Raw genomic sequence first — 21,168 nt, 5'->3', positions numbered from 1 at the left:
AAGAGTCATGTAACACAATGTTCATTGCAGCACTATTTACAATAGCCAGGACATGGAAGCAACCTAAGTGTCCATCAACAGATGAATGGATAAAGAAGATGTGGCACATATATACAATGGAATATTACTCAGCTATAAAAAGAAACAAAATTGAGTTATTTGTAGTGAGGTGGATGGACCTAGAGTCTGTCATACATAGTGAAGTAAGTCAGAAAGAGAAAAACGAATACCGTATGCTAACATATATATATGGAATCTAAAAAAAAAAAAAAAAAAGGTTCTGAAGAACCTAGGGGCAGGACAGAAATAAAGACGCAGACCTAGAGAATGGACTTGAGGACACCGGGAGGGGGAAGGGTAAGCTGGGACGAAGTGAGAGAGTAGCATGGACATATATACACTACCAAATGGAAAGTAGATAGTTAGTGGGAAGCAGCCGCACAGCACAGGGAGATCAGCTCGGTGCTTTGTGACCACCTAGAGGGATGGGATAGGGAGGGTGGGAGGGAGACGCAAGAGGGAGGAGATATGGGGATATATGTATATGTATGGCTGATTCACTTTGTTATAAAGCAGAAAGTAACACACCATTGTAAAGCAATTATACTCCAATAAAGATGTTTAAAAAAAAAAGAATGGTGGTAATTCTGTAGAAAATAGATTGTTGCTGGCAGCTAGTACCACAGTGAGAAAGCTTTAAATATTTATGTTAGCTGCTATACAAAAATTCAAATGTGGTATACAAAGATCAGTTTGATGGTATTAGTGTGCAGGGTGTTTTTAAAAGCTGAAGACCACTTCTGGTTTGAAATACAGAAATATGCATGGCTTGATCTTTTTGCGTGTGCTGGAAAAATGACTTTTGTAGTATTGGGGCTCACTCGGATGAAGTGTTTACTGAAGGTGAAATCTGTTTCTACATACTTTCCAGTGACATCTCATGGCCATGGGGGTTTGGCTTTTTCCTGTGGTTCTCAACCAAGCCTGAATTTGATCAGAATTTCAAAACCCAGGAAACATAGATAGAGAGTTGTCATTCAGCAGAAATAGAAGTCTTCCCGGAATTGACTATGACTGCTGAAAGCTTAGCAATTACATTGGCTGTTTGGTCTGAACAGTGATTCTGGAATGGGACCACAAACTTAGTGGCATCTTGCAGGCAGACACTAGATGCAGGAGGGAGAGACATAATTCATTTTTTAGCACACCTCTGTATTTTCTAATCATAATTAGCTGTTATTCATTTACATTTGGTTTACTGTTGCAGAGATTTATTGATCTGCCTCTAGAAAGAAAAAAAAGTACAGATATGTTACCAAAATGCCTTCTTTTCAAATAGTTATTTCAATATTTAAACCATTGACATTTATGCATTTACTTCAGGACTGTTTTTGACAATTTGCAAGTGTGTATTTAAAAAAAAATTTCAATAATCATTTCATTTTGTTCTGCAGAACCCCAGCTGAAAGGAATTGTGACAAGGTTATTCAGCCAGCAGGGATATTTCCTGCAGATGCACCCAGATGGTACCATTGATGGGACCAAGGACGAAAACAGTGACTACAGTAAGGCATATTAGCTTCTTGCAATCTAATTACAATCAAATGTATGGCCCAGTGTATCTTAGACTTAAAGCATGGCCAGGCTACCTTTGGAACTATTGAACTACTAGTAAGCTGGTGTCTTTTCCTTTATCCTTCTTGCTATGATTCCCTATAGCCAGGAGACCGTAAGGGACAGAGATTATGTACTCAATAAGAAGGTAGGAGGCTTGAAGGAGTTCTGACTGGTCAGTGGACAAGAATTTCCTCTCATCCCACTGTTTGTAGTCAGGATGATGTTAAGTATTCATAGAAGCAAGGCAGACCTTCCAGCACAAAATGGTATTTTAATCCTGGAACCAAACAGTAAACATGTTATAGTAATTGTTAGAACATCATTTCTGGAAGACCAAAGTTACTTCTCAAGGTAAACATTGAATATATACATATGTATATTACGTGTTATTTTATTTTGATTGAAGACAAAATTATTGATTTAAAAAGGAAAATATATTAAAATATTATGATAACAGATAATGAAGACTGGTAGAACTGCAATTTTGTTTATAGTTTTTTGAGATAAAATGCAAACATTAAAAGATTATTGATAATATCCCTGGAAATAATGTTTAAGTAATTTAACTATATAGGTGACAAGTTTGATAACTAAACAAATCATCAAGGTCTGAGAGAGTATGAAGAATTTTGATTGCAAGCCTCAGAGCCAAGAATGATCACTTTCATCATATCTTTCAGTTTCTGAATAATCGTGTACAGATACCTGGGGGGAAATTCGTGTTATTCTAAAATTATACAGGGCCTCATATCGTTTCCCAAAGTTTGTCTGTATTCCCTGCTAGATCTTTAGTACTAGTCACATAGTAAATGCTCATTAAATCTATATCCAATTGAGCTGTCTTCTGATGGAGGTGATTTTGTGGTTAGACTGACATTCTACCCAATTGCATAAGATAATCTAAGAAGTCTGATATTTTACGGTGAACTATCTTTTAAATTAAAAATAAAGATCTCAGGAAAGATCTACAATCCCTAGAGTGTGAAAATGCTCTTGTCCACCCCTTCTAAATTATTCTTTGTTCACTTAATGTTACACATTACAAAATATGAATTACAATAAAGATCTTATTATAAAGAATTTCATCCCATTTTCTGCCAAGTAGGTGATTAGTTTATTGTGGTTTGCATTGTTGCTTTATGTTTGTGGGAATGCATTCTTTAAATGATTTAAGGTTTAACTGAGTACAGAAGAATGAGGATGCTTTCCTCTCCATGTAGAATTTTCATTATTGCATGTGAACTTGAATTCAGATTTAGTGAAGCTACAAGTATAGGTGGAAAGAATCAAGGATGTGGCTTAGCTGTGTCACCCGTACTATCTCTGGGGTATCCCTTGTTCTGGTTTCTTTTTCTATAAAATGATGTGGCTGGAGATGATAATATTAATATCCGTTGTCAGACAGAACCATCCACCCAACTTAAAAAAAAGATTGAAAAATTATAAGTTGGTGAACATAGATTCAGTCCTCAAGTGAGCCAAATAGCCGTAGCCACAGGATACAGCTGTTACCTAGACAGCTGTTCTATGGATCTGTGACGTTTATCACGGGGCAGTGGCAGAGAGGTGAGGGTGAAAGCGTGGGGTCAACCAACAAAATACCTTCCTTCAGTGTTTTTAGAAAAATAATTGAAAGTGCTTTCTCTGCAGATGCTGGGTCAATGGCTAATATAGATCTACAACCACATATAAATATACACACATATGCATAATATATATACGTATATATAGAGGCGTTACGCATAACACACATACTGAGGGTGCTACATTTTGTCAGAAACTTTTAGAAACTGTCTGAATTCACAACTTTAAAATATCTTATTTTCTATTAAGACAAACTACTGCATACATTTATTGATATGTTGGTATTAAAAGGAGTTTAAATATACAAAATAATAAGACTTAGATAAGTTCATCTGGATACCCAACCCCTGGCTTAAAATTTAGTTAAAAACATCAGTACATTTGAAACACTTGTGTGCTCTTTCTGGTGGAATCCTGCTTTTCCCTTCAGTACCAGACATAACAACTATCTTGAATTTGACATTTTTTATTTCTGTGCAGTTTTATAAATACATTTTTTCATATATACATATATATGCATATACTTACATCCGTCATAACATCATTTTGCATGTTTTTAAACTTTTTATAAGAGGAACATTACTATATATAACTTTTATGTATTTTTCTTCCCCAGTATTTTGGTTGTGAGATGCATATATGGTGATATATTTGCTTTATATTATTCATTTTCATTTTTGTAAAGTATCCCATTGCATGAACATACCCAAATATATTTATCCGTTCTCTTTTGGGTGGATAATTATCATTTGTATTTTAAGGCAGTTACAAATAGTGCTGCTAAAATACTTCTTGTACATGTTGAAGAGGCCTTTGCTGACCATCCTTAATAAAACTAAACATTTCACCTTGACCTATTCTGATACCCTAGTATTTTTTTTCTAGTCATCGCTCCTATGATGACCTGATATGCATATTGTTGCAGTTTATTTGTTTATTTTTGATCTTCCTAGCAGGAGAATGTTTCATGAGTGAAGAGATTTTGTTTTGACCTTTGATGTATCTTTATTATTTTTTTTCACATCTTTGTTGGAGTATAAATGCTTTACAATGTTGTGTTAGTTTCTGCTGTACAACAAAGTGAATCAGCTATATGTATACATATATCCCCATATCTCTTCCGTCTTGTGTCTCCCTCCCACCCTCCCTATCCCACCCCTCTAGGTCATCACAGAGCCTCAAGTTGATCTCCCTGTGCTATGCAGCAGCTTCCCACGAGCCATCCATTATACATTTGTGTCTTTAGAACCTAGAATGATCATTAGTACATAGTAAGCACTCAACAAAAATCAAAACGAATGAATGAATGTGTCCTTGTGCATGTGTAAAAGTTTCTCTAGATCATTGGCTAAATATTCTATCCACCTAAATATTTTTAACATTTCCTGTTGAAATAATGTTAGACTTCAGAAAAATTACAAAATAATACAGGAAATTTCTGTGTACTCTTCACCCAGCTTCCCCTAATGGGTACCACTTTTATGTAACAACAGTACAATTATCAAAGCCAGGAAATTAACCTTGGTACAATACTATAAATTGAGCTATAGACTTTATTCAGGTTTTGCCAGTTTTTTGACTAATGTACTTTCTTCTGATCCCCCCACACATATTTTAATTAAAAATATCCCATGAAAACAAATAATTTTTATTTTTACATTTTCTGAGTGTGGATTAAGATAAAAATATCAGAGAAGGATTTAAATTCTACTCATGTTTTTTAATAGAAAATTATAAACCTCTAAGTTGTTAAAATGCCTTTTCTTTCTCTACTTTGTATGGGCAGGAGTAAAAGCATTTGATTGTTTGGAAAAAAAATCTTGTTACTATGAGCATCTGTCAGAAGTGTGCTGTTTGGTTCAGTAGACATCATTAGGTCCAGCCAACCTTACCATAGTATCTTGGATTGAATTGATAGGACACCTGTTCTTTTGTTCATGAAGAAAAGACTAATTACATGTAATTGAGTACAAAACCAAATGGGTTTGTCAGCAGCAACAGATACAAATCTCTGCAAGTGTAATGATACCAAAGATGCAAAACAGTGTTGGAACACTGACACAAAAAAGACAACAGCAGTTTGGAGAGTATTAATAGGAACATTTTACATAAAATTAGAAAGGTAATTATTCTGCTCCACCAGTTTCCATAGGAGAAGATACATTTGAAGAGGTCAGACATGCTGGGGTGAAAACAATTAAGATATGCAAATGCATTGTTGCCTTTTTCTCTGAACAAAAATATTAACAGCCATTTCACTGTGGCATGAGGGGCCTGACAAATGAATACAATGGTGAAACTGAAGATATTCAAGCAGGTGCTGCACTGGTACTTGTAGAGCGTTTATGAAAAAACCCCTTCAGTGTGGGAGGGGAAGAACGTGGTGGTGGTTGAGATAGTTTCAGAACTCAGTGACTTTTAAGGTCTCCTTCAGTCTTGAGATTCATTTAAAAATTATTTTGAATAGATAAGTATATGGTACAGAATTGTAAAGGCACAAAAAAGGATATACAGTTGAAAAAGAACAAAACAGTTCTTGACAGCCCAGAGCTGGCTCGGCACTACCAGCAGGCCAAATGTGAACAGTTTCACGGGACACCAAATCAGGCAAGGCCACCGTGACCATGATGGATCAGGACAAAAACAAGACCACTCTGTAATCATATCTGAATGCAGACAAAAACAAGAAAGTTGTCCAAACTACAAAATGATCAAATATTGCTGTACCCTGCTTCATCACCAGGAACAGGATGTTGCTCTGTTCTTCTTGCCTTCTAGATAAGAATTATTAAGATAGCCAAGTATAGAATTACACCTGCATCCAAAGAGCATTCAACTTGGAATAATTCTGCTTTCTTTGAGCCCCCTTAAAAATCGCTTAACATGAGACTAAATCCTGGAAGTCCTTTCTTACACCTTACTAAGACACCCCAGTTCTGCCATGGTGTATATTTTTCCTCCTCTCTGAGAGTCAGTGAACCCAACTTCGTTCAACCACAGACGTGTGGATGTGTTTCTTTGACTAGAAGACGTTAACATAGTCAAAAGCAATTTTCTGTCCCTCCCCTCTCTGCCACCTGGCCACATTTCTTCGTATTCTTCCAGATGCAGTCTGTGCATTAACAACATACACAATATTATATATCTGTATATGTCTCTCTCTCTCTCTCTCTCTCTCTCTCTCTCTCTTTCTAATCTTGTTCAGTACTTTTTCTTAACTTAAAATGTTGTATTTACAAGACTTTTCCATGTTAGGACATATTTAAATGGGATATTTTATTTAACCTAGTTTCCTCTTGAAGGACATTTCAGTTCTTTCTAATATTTTGCTGATACACACTATTCTATAAACAATATCCTTGTACAGAAGTCATTCTGCGTGTGTGCAACTATATTTAGAGGATGGATACTTAGAAGAGGAATTGTTGGGTCAAGGTTTTATGCTTTTATATTTTTGAAAGAGAGCTATTTCCTCTCCACCATACAAATTTACACTTAGAGTGACTAGTCGTTTCCTTATCTTCTAGTCAACACAATGTGTTATCAGACTTTTGGTTCTTTGCTACCTAAAAACATAAACTTTAAGTTTTCTTATTATGAGTTAGGTTGAGCACTTGTTCATATAGTTTATGAGCCACCTGCACTTCTTTTCCTATAAAATGTCTGTTTATATTTGTTTCTATTAAGTGTCTGTTTTATCATTTGCAAGAAATTGATTTATATTTTAAAAATCAGCTCACTGTTATATGAGTTTCAAATATCTTTACTCATTTTGTTGTTTGCCTCTGAATTTTTTTGCAATGCCTTATTTTATTTTAAATACGCTTTTATGCCCTCAGCTTTTCTTTCCTATTTAGAAGTGTACTCATTCCAAGATTATAAAAAAAACCTCCCATGTTTTAGTAAGGAATTGTTTCATTTTTATACTTCATATTTAATTAATCTAGAATTTTATTTCTTGACTTTTGACTCTAGACCTCTAATATTTTGTGTTCCTAACTACCAGTTTTAAGTACAAATACAGTTTCTTCAGATTTTATGAATGTATTAAATTCTCCATGAGTTCAGCATTAAAAATATATATTTCAACAAGGCCTGTATCTGAGTTTCAGAAATCCAATTGGAAATTTAAAAATTGAGTCATCCAGCTATGTTTTCTATACAATACCAGACATATGATGTTTTGATACCACCAATCACAAGTATATAGACACAGCCAAAGCCAACAGAAGCTCTGTATTGCTAAACGATGAACAAAAACATGATCCAAATGGTTAGTTGGAGAAAATCATTAAGGACATAAGGGATGCTGCAAAGAATTATAAAGATGCTCTGTCTTCCTAACAAGGGGCCTTTGTTAGGTGAAAGAGATGACATGGAGTTCATCTCTTTCACCTACTCAGATGTACACATTATAGTAGTCATGGGTGAGCGAGGGCTATGCCATATCCAATTATAGGGATATTATTTTCTTCTAGTGTCTTCTATACTTTAAGAATATAGCACAATTTGTATGCGTGAAGTCATACCTACAAGTTGGATGAAAAGAAAAAGAAATGCGTGCGTTATCCTGCTGATTTTCTTTAAGCAGGCTTATTTATATAATCTTGAGCAAAACTTTGGTACATGTAATATTGTTACCCTTACAGTGGCATGCCTTTTCAAAACAAAATTAATATTCAGCCTTAGCTTATGAATGCAGTTACCTCACTTGATTTTTTTAAAATAAAGAAAAAATATTGCCTTTTGACTTTCATAGCTAGAAGAAAAGTAATGGACACTTGTTAGAAATTTGTTTTTGTTGATTGCGTTTCAATTTTAAAGACTGTTCCTTCAAATAATATTTATGGAAAGCTTGAACAAGAACCAATTATTTCCTTGAATAGTTTGCCGATTCACATATGTTCATAAGGAAATAACTCCTCAGACTTTTTTTAACCTTGGCTTTGTACCTTTTTATGTCTTATATTTCCTTTCGACCCTGAGACTTCTGCCCTCATGTGCGCCTCTGTTTAGTAAAGTAAAACATGAGCCATTTGAAATTATCCTTTTTCCTAGTTGCGCTATGACTATTTATGGGCATATTGATAGGAAGTATACATATACATAGTGGTTAAGAATCTGATGGGAGCCACTTTACCAAGTGTATTCCTAGAACTAAGGACTGAGATTATCTTTAGTCTATTCCTGGCTCTGTGAGGTGACCAGTGCTTTGGTCTTGGGCAAGTCACTAAATTTTGTCAGATTTATACAATCTCTGGTTTTACAAAATGAGAGGAACAGAGAACCTCTAAGCTTTTTATAGCCTTTCCTTTCATTCTCATATAGAAGTAAATGTATGCTCAGAAAAACTGATGGACAGATTCCGTTTCCACAAATACCATTTGTTCTGAAAGGTATGTTACTGACAGGCAATCTTCAGTTGCAAATCCCTATGTGATATTCTCAAGGTGTATATGAAGATCTGGAGAGTCATACATACATATAAGTGATAGAGCCAGAATTGAATGCAGGCTATCTGACTTGAGGTTCTTTGCCTTGGAGTTAGTTATTTAATCTCTTCACATCTTACTTCCCTCATTTGTTAAGTAGGGATAATAATAGTACTTAGATCACAAGGTTGTTGTGTAGATTAAATGGGTGATTCATGAAAAATGCTTAAAATAATGCCGAAAACCTGGTTAAATGTTGTTGGTTGTTGTTGTTGTTATTCTCGTCAGTCGGGGTAAGAGTCCTTGTTTGCAAGGAGCTTATAGACAGTGACCATTTTAACAGAAGTAGAATTCTTACTGGTGGTAGCTGTTGTTATGTGAAAGAATTTAAAAGTGCTTAAGCTAGAAGGTCTGGAGCAGTACTCTAAGTTAGTGGTTCCTAAAGTGTGCAGTCCCTGGACCACCAGCATCAGCATCATCTGAAAACTCGTTAGAAGAACACATTCTTGAGGCTTGCCCTAGATGTGCTGAATCAGATAGAACCTCAGGGCTGGGGCTCAGCAGTGTGTGCTTTGACAAGCCCTCCGGATGATTCTGATGCACTGCAGGAGGTATGAAGGGGCACGTTCCTCTGCACCCAAGATTTGGAGTGTTCACATTTGCTAATGAAGCAATCTCTGTCTTGGGACTGTCATACCTAGTTCTATGGGAACCTGATTCCTGATGTAATAGGGAAAGCATAGGTCTGTAGGTAGACTGAAAAGCATACTGAAATCCAGACTTTCTAGTATCTCAAACATGTGTGGAATCTGTTCCATTTTGATGTATTTCCTGGAGAGAGTCAGAGCTCAATTCTAGACAGGTTATGTGATCAAACACAGGTTTGGGGAATGATAGAAAAACGTATATAATGATATAAGTAAGTCTGTACCATATAGTTTTATGTCTTGGAGCTTTTACACATGCTAATTCCTTTTGCTTGGAATGACTTCACCAATCTTACCACCTGATAGATCACTGTTACCCTTCAGAACCCTTCAAAGCTCTTATCTCCTTTGTCAGTGTGAAGCCTTCTCCAGCCATCCCCCTCAACTGCCACCCTCCCTCACACAAAACTCCGCATTAATTACTCATTTCACTCTACTGTGTTTGAACCTCGTGTGTATATTTACAGTTGCAGAAGTCACATTATACTGCAATTCCTTATCTGCATTTTTGTAGATAAGGAATAATGTCCTTATTTGCCCTTCTGCCTAGGACAGCAATGGATATTTTCCAAGATCCCGTACTGGGGCGTATGCAGATATGTTTCATTTAGCTGGCACACTTCAGAAAAAAATTAGTGTATTTAAGCAGTGGGTGCACCTACCTTCTCCCACATTTTCCTCCTAGCTGCCTGTGTCCTAAAGACTCTTGAGCTTGGGATACCTGTGGTTCTCCCTCAGTGTTTATGTAATAAAAACAAAACAAAGCAAAAACAAACAAAAAACTTCAAAGGAAGAATATACACCACTTAAATGTCACCAATTATAAGGCAAAGTAGCTTGGGCTGTGAGTCAGATAACCTGGTTTCTAGTCTAGGTCCTGTCCCTAATTAGCTGTATGATCTTGTTTCAGTCATGTAGGCTCTCTGTTCCTTGGATTTCTATTCTGTAAAATGAGATTTTGGAAAAGATCATCTCCAATATTGCTGACAGATCTGAAACTTATAAAGCCTATAAATTGGCAATAATTTTTGTTTTTACCTTTGAAACTTCCCTTTTAAACACATTACAAAAAATGGGCAAAATTGTGAGAACAGATAGTGCAATAATTTTTGCATTGAATTTAAAAACAGTAGTACCTTTACTCTACCTTCAAAATATATACAGAATTTGACCACTTCTCAATACCCCAACTGTCACTACCTAGTCCAGGCTATTCTCATCTTTGGACTATTACCATAGCTTCCTAACTAATCTTGTGCTGGCGACTTTCCCCCTTCAGTCTAGTATCCACACAGCAGCCGGAGTGACCCAGTTAAAATAGGTCAGATAAACTGACTTATCTGCTCAGTCTCTTTCACTACACACCACTAAGGGTAAAAGCCAAATTCATCCCATGACCAATAAGGCTTTACATAATCCTGCCCATTACCTCCTGGCTGTTCTCTCTCCTCTTTCTTTTGACTAGTCTCCTAGCCGTTCCTTTAACACACCAATCATGCTCCTTCCTATCCCCATTTTCCAAAATGTTCTTCCTCCAAATATCTAAATAGCCCACTCCCTCATCTTCTTCATTCCCTCACTCAAAAGTGAAACCTTTTCTCATGGAGGACTTTTCTGATTCATATATGTGTATTTCAATTGCTGTCTTCAACATTTCACTCTCCCTTGGCAATTTGACTTATTTTTCACTCCACTTACCATTATGTAATACACTTATTTATTTATTTTATTTAAAAAACATATTTATTTGTTTATTTGGTTGCACCGGGTCTTAGTTGTGGCAGGCGGGCTCCTTAGTTGCAGTTCGTGGGCTCCTTAGTTGTGGCATGCAAACTCTTAGTTGCAGCATGCATGTGGGATCTAGTTCCCTGACCATGGAACGAACCCAGGCCCCCTGCATTGGGAGCGCAGAGTCTCAACCACTGTGCCACCAGGGAAGTCCCCTTATTTATTTTATCATCTCCCACCTCCACTAAAATGTTCCCTACATATACCACACATTTAGCTCATTCATACTTGCTTATGTTATTTTTTTCCAGTAATAATGTCATCCTCTAAAAATAAGATCAATTGCCTTTTGTCTTTGAGAACTTTTCCTGATGTTTTTAACTGGAAATCCTGCTTTTTCCTCTGCATACACAATATATCTCAAGGTATTTTTGCACTTTAATCTGTATTGATGTATCTACTCTCTTTAACTTATAAGTTTCTTGAGGCCATTGACCATGTCTGCTTATCTCTGTGTTGGCGTGTAACAGGGCCTTAATAATGGATAGTGACTTAATAATGGATATGGATAGCTTAATTCATAGTAACAATAGTATAATCAGACTACCATTTAAATTTAAAAGCTTAATTAGAGTATAAGCTCCACAGGGCAGGGAGCTCTGTCTTCATTTTCTACTGTTGTATCCCCAACACTTGGGATAGTGCCAGGCACATACTAGGTTTTCAATATTTGTTGAATAAATGAATAAAAGTCAGTTCTCAGAACAGCCTCATCAAAAATGAATATGATTTTGTCAAACAACACCTAGCTTGAAGGATTATTGCAAATTAAATCACATTTGCTTTTTTTTTTCTTTTTGAGAATGACAGTTTAAGAGACTTTAAAGGATGGATAAGGAAGTCATTTTCCATTATGAAAATAGGAGGAAAATTGAGTATGCTTAGCCTGGAAAAGTGAACTCCATAGCAATAATAGTAAAAGAAGACAGTTTTAAATAGATCTTCAAAGTGTTATGCAAATATATATTTATGGGGATAATTTCAGAGGCATCATTTTCTGAAAGTATGTAAATGGTATGTTTACGCAGAAGAGAGGGAGCCATTGCTTTTATTATTCAGCTAGGACCAGCAGCTAAATTTAAGCTTATGTTGCAGGAAAAAGAAAATATACACTCAGGTGCTTTAAGGGTAAGAAAAAAGGACAGCCAGGGGGTCTTGAGGTAGTGGAAAAGGGTATTAGAGTTGTGATGAATTAGAGATTATTAAAATCTCCCTGAAATTACCTGATTCTGAGGCTCTGGAAAGTGAGTTGATTGCTCAAGACAGAGTAAGAAAAATTCAGTTCTACTATATCCATAACCTGTGTTCCTTTCTCTATATAAGTTATTGCTTGAGAGATTATACTGATTTACCTACAGTCTAAAACTTAATAGATTTTAATGAATGGAATTGGGATTTGTTATATGTGGCTGGTTCAATTAGGCATTCAGTCTATGGCTCCAACTAAACAAGGGATAAATTATAACTTTATTTTCATGTGGACCAATATTTTCCAGAGCATACTACCTATCCTGAAGTATGAAATAACTATGTATTTACAATGAGGAATTTGAAAAATAAAACGGTCACCTATGTGCCAAGCATTATTTCTTTTTATTTATTTATGGCTGCGTTGGGTATTCATTGCTGTGCACGGGCTTCTCATTGCGGTGGCTTCTCTTATGGCCGAGCACGGTCTCTAGGCATGTGGACTTCAGTAGTTGTGGCACACTGGCTCAGTAGTTGTGGCTCGCCAGCTCTAGAGCACAGGCTCAGTAGTTGTGGCACGCGGGCTTAGTTTCTGCACGGCATGTGGGATCTTCCCGGACCAGGGCTCGAACCCGTGTCCCCTGCATTGGCAGATGGATTCTTAACCACTGAGCCACCAGGGAAACCCCAAGCGTTATTTCTTAATGTATGAGTTTGGGCCACATTAGATAATAATAGGTAATGTTTACTGAGTACTTGCTAAAGTGTCTAGTACAAGTATGAAAATTTTATAAATTTTACTTGTTTAAGTATTATAACCATCCTATAAAGGGGATACTGTAATCATTCCTACTTTGAAGATCAGTAAACTGAGGCATAGGAAGTTTGAATAATTAATCCATGGTCACACTGATATTAAAAGGTAGACCCAGGATTTGAGCTCAGTGAGTTTAGTTCCAGAGTTAATGCCTTTACCATTTTATGCTGAATACCTAATTTATCTTTCCTCATTAATATTTCCTAGTGCATTAAAAATCATACCACTGCATTCTTCTCACAACACTTTAAAAAAGTATTACGAAGGGGATATGACTTACTTATAAAATATTATGGTGGTTTGCTGGCTAAACATTGAACTTGAGAGGATTTTTCTTCAATATGTTCAACGTATTTCAACTATAAATTAAAACTTTTTTTGAAATAGTAAACCATTATACAATAATTTTAAAGATCTTAAATAATCTGGTTGCCTTTTCACTATATCTGACTTGGGAAGTTTGAGGTGTGTAGGCTGTGTGTGTTTGTGTGTGTATATATATTTCCATGTATTATTCAGTAGCCTAGATAGATAGAGTGGTACTGAGTAGGCATCCTGCCAGGATCTAGTGAAGTTGCACTTAGTACATCTGCTTTCCCTGACACTGAGACAGAATGTGGAGCACACACCCATGTCAAAATATGTCTGTATAACATTACTAGGCCCACTCCATAGTATTATAATTGAATTTTTTTAAATGTCCTAAAGAAAGCCTCTCTTTGCTTCCTCTTACTTAGATATTGGCAGAGACATCATTTTTATTGTTGCTTTTGTATGTTCCAGGGATCAGTCCTGATATGTGGAAAAGCAGTGTGGTGTTGTGCATAGTCCATAGGATTTCAGAGACAGACAGTTATGGATATTAATATGCATTTCTCCATTTAACAGCTGCATAAACTTGGGCAATTTGCTTAGCACTTTGAAACCATAGCTTGTCATCTGCAAAATGGGAATTATATGTAAAGACTTCAACTATGTAATATCAAATTTACCCTCTTGAAAGGAAGTGCTTTGGAAAGTCTAGAGAGGAGAAACCTATGCTACCTGAAGTATGATCCAGAGTAATTTCAGGGAAAATGTAGGACTTGAGCAGAGCTTTGAGGAACTGTGTAACAGCCTTTTTGGAACCTCATCTACAGTTTCAGTGCTCATCTAGGTCCCGGACCCAGCCTTCCCATCTTTGGGGGAATTTGATCAAAGTCTAATTTAAATAGGATTAAACCCCACTGTACTTGGAATTTCCCTCAGGGGTGAGGGCAGTGGAATGAATCCAGTTACATATCTGTCCTCAGTCCTTGGATTCTTCTGATAATCTGAGAAGGGAAAGTCCTATTAAGATGCAAGGGAAGACAGTCCACCTCCCACCTATATCCAAGTCCTCTAGAACAATGACTCCAAAATTTTTGCACATTAGAATCACCTCGATAGCTTTTAAAAAACTTGAGGCCCAGATCAATAAAGTCAGAATCTCTGAGGATGGAACCCAGGCATCAGTATTCATTTAAAATCACACAGATGATTCCAAAGTGCACTCAAGTGTAAGAACAGTGATTTCTTCTAGAAAATTGCTTCTTATAATTTAGTCTGCATTAGAATCACCTGGAGGACTTGTTAAACTACTGATCTGGGGGCCTTAACCCCAGAATGTGTGATTCAGTAGGTCTGGAGGAAGGGCCAGAGTGTTTGTGTTTCTAACATGTTCACGAGACCACACTTTGAGAACCACTCTCTAGAGCAGTACTTCTCAAACCTTAAGTGCATAGTGATCATCTAGGGATCTTGTTGAACCGCAAATTTTGATTAAGTGGATCTTGGATGGGACTTGAGATTCTGCCTTTCTGATAGGCTGTAGGAGATGCCAATACTGGCCACACCTACCTTTGGTCTATGGACTGGTAAGATTTGCTACGCAATGACATCACCTGGGAGCTTGTTAGAACCACTTCAGACCTATTGAATATGAAATTGCTTTTTAACAATGCTGCATGTTGGAATCATCTGAAGTGGTTAAAAAATACTGGTGCCTAGGTTTAATTCTGAAGACTTCTATTCAATTGGCATGGGTATGGACAGGGCATCAGAATTTTAAAAAAAGAAAAGCGAACTCCTCCAAAGGTTGTAATATGCAGCAAAAATGTTTGAGACAGAGTTATACAATAAGATATTTGTTTTAAATACAGTGCAAATCATTGCTGTCCTGGTATGGAATATTCCATGATACTTTATTGTAAAAGGAGGCCCTCGAGATGGAGATGACAAATAAATGGCCCCTCCTGGGTCTACAACAGATGTCAATAAATTCTCACAACATTTCTTGCGGCCGAGCCTCAAATGACTTCTTAAGACATAGCTTCAGGCAGCTACAAAAAAATGACTGGAGTTTCATGGATGCCTGCCGTGCGCATGCCTCATCTTCATTAACTCCAACATACTGAGGACCAACTGGGTTCTAGTTACTGGGTTACAAAGATGACTGCAGTACAATTTCTGCTTTCTAGCTGCTCCCAGGATAGTAGACGAGGTTGAACGTGTATGTAAAACAAAATTTAATAATGCAAGGTAGCACTGGTACTGCCAAATGATTAGAAAGTCACCAGATTCCGGAGATGGGAGCAATCCCCAAAAGCCATAGTTCTCAGAGAAGGTGGATTTTAAACTGAATCTTGAAGAATAGGAACAAAATACGTAAGCTAAGGTTAGGAGAACTGCATTTCAGATAAGAAGGCACAAAATCACCTAGTGGAGAAAGTTCCTGCCATGTTGGGGAAAAATGAGCTAATTTGGATGAAGCAAAGAGATTACATGGAAGTGTCAAAGGGACCATATTTTAGAGTGCCTTAACTGACACATAGGGGAGTTTAAAGTTTACATTTTAGGATGTGGGGGACCAATGAAAGTTACTGAACATTGCAATAGAGTAATAGGTGAAATGTGGTGGGATTATAGTAGTGATGGGCTAAAAGAGATTTTAAGATAGAGAAGAGTAATGACAGAATCATCATCTTATTTTTCAAATTTTTTCCTCTATTTCTAAAAATATCTTAACACATTTATTTCTATAGATCCACTTAATATTTTTGGAATGAATATACATATACCACATATATATATATTCATTGGGATCAGTAAATATAACATTTGAGTGTCAATGACAACGTAAATCGAATGGAATCATGAATGTTTCCTTTGTGGCTTTTTCACTGGCTTTCCACACTTTAAATATATAATTGCTCATCCATATTACATGCATAAATTTTCAAAAGTGCTTTCTTGTTTTGGTAATTAGTGATAATGAAATGTAAAGCTTTGGTTGAACATACCTAAACCATCTCAAGCAAGTTAACTTGTGTTGTCTGTGTGTAATTTTGATTAAAAACTAAAGGTTTTATATTTTCTGGGTGGGGCATTTCTGCTTGGCTGCAAAAATTCTTTTAAGGCTTCCAAATTTATTTATCATAGTTTCATTTTTTTCTTACTTTCTTTACAACTATTTAGGTTGTGGTTACTAGAAGTTCTCTTATATTTCTTAAGAGCAACAGTATTATATAGCCTTACAGCCCTCAGCACCTAAGTGTACCTTCCTTGGCTCACTTCATGATTCTGGCAAAACCACATTTTTGAGCTGAATTCAGTGCCCCCATATGTAAAGATGGAGGCAGAGTACACATGTGCAGTTATTTTTTTCTATTTTAGACTTTCATGATCATGATGGCAGGTACCATGCCTTTTACACCACTGCAGTGCCTGGAATACAGGTGATGAATTCATGAGTAAACCTCATAGGCCATAGTGTCAGTTTTGGCAACATAGTGTTTGATGGAAGATTTGTATAAGATACAAATCTAAAATCTTCAAAACGTGCCGAGATTTCTTGGAGGATGTTTTTACCCATTGATCTTATGGAGTGACACCTGTTCTGTTCACTGAATTCTTCAAATGGAATGTGAGATGAGTCTTCTGTATAAGACAAATAGGTTGCAGCAGATGAGTGATGACAGGCATTTGGTTTCATTATCAATAGTGATATGCTTCATTTTTCACCTTAATGAAAAAAAGAATCACATTGAATTGACTTGTTAATTATGCAAGTTTTTGAACATCTTTGAAGTAACACAGGAAAGGTAATACGATAATATCAGGATTAAAAGCCAGTGGTGGCATTTCTACCAAAGCTAAGGCAAATATTTCTACTAGCTCCTGTCAAAGAAAGGAATCATCACGTTGTTCATTTTCACTAAGTTGAAAATCCGCAATGTTTGCTATCAGCCAATGCTTGGAAGAAAAAATTTAAGTTTCTAAGCCCCAAACTACTAATCAGTTCCATAAGTCAGTAAGTTCAGTGGGCAAAATAAGTCAGACAGTTGAACTATTGGACCAATTGTTTACAAAATAAGGCACGCTGACTGAAAGCACTGAATCAACATAGGCTAAAATATGTCAATTTTTACATTTTATTTTAAATATATGGTTATTTTAGCTTACTGGATCTTACATATATAAAATGAAATACATTTTTTTTCTCCCATGACATTTTAAGAAGTTTAAGTTAAATTATGAGATAGTGATGACCCAGGCGTCCACGACCCTTGCCCCTATTATGAAAGCTCTAGATTTGGAGGTTTAATAACAACGCCATTACCAATACCAATAATACCTTGTATTTTACTTTTATAGTTTAATAGCAAGTTTTTAAGAAAATTATTATCTTAATTGATTTGCATAGTAACTCAGTGAAACATTCAGAGCAGACATGAAGGCTCAGGGAGGTTACATTACTTCAAATCATCAAGGTCATAAAGCTGTCATGTTAGAACTAGGGCTCGTGAACTAGAGCTGTGCCTTTTGGACTGAAGTTTAGTCCTCACTGTGGTCTTGTTTTCTTGACTTAAAGCTAAAGAAGTAGGGACAATTACATCTTTCCCTAAATTTCTGTAAGAAATGCTGTTTTCGAGGTTAAATTTGATGATCACAAGTATTTTAGCTTCTACTGTGCAATGCACTCTGGATGAAAAAGAAACATAATTTCATACTTTTGAAGAATTCCTACTTTGCAGGGAGACTCAGGCAAAGACATAAATATGAAAAAGCAATGTGATAAGTGCTGTGTATGGAATGCTGTGGAATTAGGATGAGTGAATAATTAATTTGTCTGAGTGAATACTCCATTGTACCATAATTTAAGTAACTGCTTTTGTGTTGGAGGATTTAAGAGCTCAGACTATCTCCTAGTTTGCTGACTATTCAATAATAGCATTTTCCTATTGAAAATGGGGAGGGGAGGAGAATTGACCTTATTAAATGATAAATAAATGCTAGAAATAAATACTAATTTCATAACTAATGGAAAACCAGTTGAATGACCTACAAAAATAATTGTAAATATTATAATTACACGTGTTATTGTAAGAGACTATAGGATTATAGGTGAAAATAACCTGGTACCAACTTAATTTTAGGTTAAGATTTTGTAGGATATGATATTACTTACACTCTAACAAAACATCTTTATTGAGAACATTTTGAAGTGTGGGAAATGGTATGAATTTTCAAGACAGTCTGATATTGAGAATGCACAGATTATAAACCCAAATATCTCTGTTTTATCTCAGTATCTTCCACTGTAAATTTATTTGGGTTTTTAATGGGTCATAAAACGCATCGTTTTCTCTGCACATTCTGCAAATTCAACCCAGTACTCTTTTATATCTGTACATTTTTACAAGCAATAAGAGTCTATCTTTAGAAGTTACTTGAGAGGATACTGGATTTACCTGTTGTAAAGAAGAATTTGTAATGAACTTTTCTCTCCCTCCCTCCCTATTTCTCTTCCTCTTCTCTTTCTTCTTTGCATCTTCTTTGGTTGTAACATTAAGTGCTTTCTGATGTGTTTTGGATTGTTACCTTTTTGTCACTGGGATAACTTGTATGGATAATAGGCAGATCAAAATTAAGTTGAATAAGAACACAGCGCTTTATTTCACTTAGCAGACAGACAAATACTGTATGATATCACTTATATGTGGAATGTAAAAAATAAACTAGTGAATATAACAACAACAAAAAACGAAACAGACTCACAGATATAGAGAACAAACTAGTGATTACTAGTGGGGAGACAGAAGCGGGGAGGGGCAAGATAGGGGTAGGAGATTAAGAGGTACAAACTACTAAGTATAAAATAAATCAGCTACAAGGAAGTATTGCACAATGCAAGGAACGTAGCCAGTATTTTGTAGTAACTATAAATGGAGTATAAACTTTAAAAATTGTGAATCACTATGTTGTATACCTATAACTTACATAATACTATACATCAACAAAAAAATGAAAAGTAAAGAAAAGGACCTAGCCCACAGAGTTGTTCCAAAAAAAAAAAAAAAAAAACAGCATTTCTTACAAAGTACATTTTTCTAGGCCAATATAATTTTATGAGATGTCCAGTATCTTGGTTGTAATAGATTCCCCCAAATCTTCCCTTCCTCTTCGTTTTCTCAAAAAGATGCATCATCCTACACATGCACACACACACCAGCCCTATGCATCCTATGCTCCTGCCCTCTCAAACTTTGTGTCATGCAGGTTTTCTGGCTTTCCCTTTAGATTCCATATTTAAATACATTCCATATGTGGTAAATATTATCTTTGATTTTTTCTTACATGCTTAAGTATGGAAATATGATCTAGAAAAGCTATGAATAAGCGAGCTTAAAGAGAAACCACTGCTGAATCATTTATTTATTTGGCAATTATTGAATAGTAGCTTCTAAGACCAAGATGCTTCTAAGACCTCGTTGCTAGGCAGTGAGGATAATAAAAGTTTCCTGTGCCATCAGCTTGCCCACAGAATAGTGGGAGCCTCAGGGAGATTTACAGATGAAGGTGTATTCCTCAGGGACCATATCTGTTGAATATGTCACTATTTTCCTAGCCTAAGCATGCCATGTGACCTATACTAAGTGCTCAGTAAATATTTATGGAAAGAATAAATGACTTTTGAATAGAGATATTTACAAGGAGTTGTCTGAGGGTTCTGCTAAGGCTGTGGAAACTTACTCCAAAGTTTTGGATGGCACTTTTCATTCCCTTCTTTTTTTACTTTGTACCCGCACTGCCCTCAAATTAGGGCTTTTTATATCCTGAAATAAAGCCAAATAGTCAATTTAGTTTATTTATTTCTTTTTAAAATTTTATTTATTTATTTATTTTTGGCTGTGTTGGGTCTTCATTGCTGTGCACGGGCTTTCTCTAGTTGCAGTGAGTGGGGGCTACTCGGCTACTCTTCATTGCGGTGCGCAAGCTTCTCATTGCGGTGGCCTCTCTTGTTGTGGAGCACAGGCTCTAGGCTCGTGGGCTTCAGTAGCTGTGGCATGTGGGCTCAGTAGTTGTAGCTCACAGGCTCTAGAGCGCAGGCTCAGTAGTTGTGGTGCATGGGCTTAGTTGTTCCGCAGCATGTGGGATCCTCCCGGACCAGGGATCGAACCAATGTCCCCCGCATTGGCAGGCGGACTCCCAACTGCTGCACCACCAGGGAATTCCCTAGTTTATTTTTAAAATGACATTTTACATGTCAAAATGCCTAACATGATGCCTGAAAAATAAAGTAGGCATTGAAGGAGTATAATCTCTTCAGTTTTTCCTTTCTTATTAGTTTTTTCTTTCATTCTCTTCTTCCATTTAAATTTCAACCTGAGACTGACTTAAGTTTTGTAGGTCCTAAAACTTATACAATTTGGGGCATCCCCTTTGAAAAAATAAAAAATACATATAACAGTGAAATGAAACTTAGGTACAAAAATGAGTAGAGTGAGAAAATAAATCATAAAAGATTAAATTTTAAAGAGCTGAAACCTATCACAAGGATTATAAAATCCAGGGAAGTAATAAAATATTTTAATTAATTACTTGATGTGTACAAGTCTATCTATTTCTTTCCCATTATTTTGTTTGTATAATCTTTGAACATCTTTTCATATTTTATAATACATTATCTGTAGAAAAGTAATTCAGTCCTTCCTGTAGCATGAGTAATCAACAT

General features: G+C 36.1%; 1 protein-coding gene across 4 annotated transcripts in view; it reads left to right on the top strand.

Annotated features, from left to right (window-relative positions):
• The window catches only part of FGF12 (fibroblast growth factor 12), a 578,531-nt gene that overhangs the window by 373,572 nt on the left and 183,791 nt on the right, over positions 1 to 21,168 (top strand). For all 4 annotated transcript variants that reach the window (XM_049710475.1, XM_004278759.3, XM_012536364.3 and 1 more), the window contains one exon: positions 1,455 to 1,565. In XM_049710475.1, coding sequence (XP_049566432.1) covers positions 1,455 to 1,565 — 111 coding nt within the window. The remainder of the gene's footprint in view (positions 1 to 1,454; positions 1,566 to 21,168) is intronic.

The sequence above is a fragment of the Orcinus orca genome, chromosome 5 (assembly GCF_937001465.1).
Source record: "Orcinus orca chromosome 5, mOrcOrc1.1, whole genome shotgun sequence".
Classification (NCBI taxonomy): domain Eukaryota; kingdom Metazoa; phylum Chordata; class Mammalia; order Artiodactyla; family Delphinidae; genus Orcinus; species Orcinus orca.
Note: the sequence above shows the minus strand (reverse complement) of the source record. Positions and strands in the feature narration are given on the sequence as shown.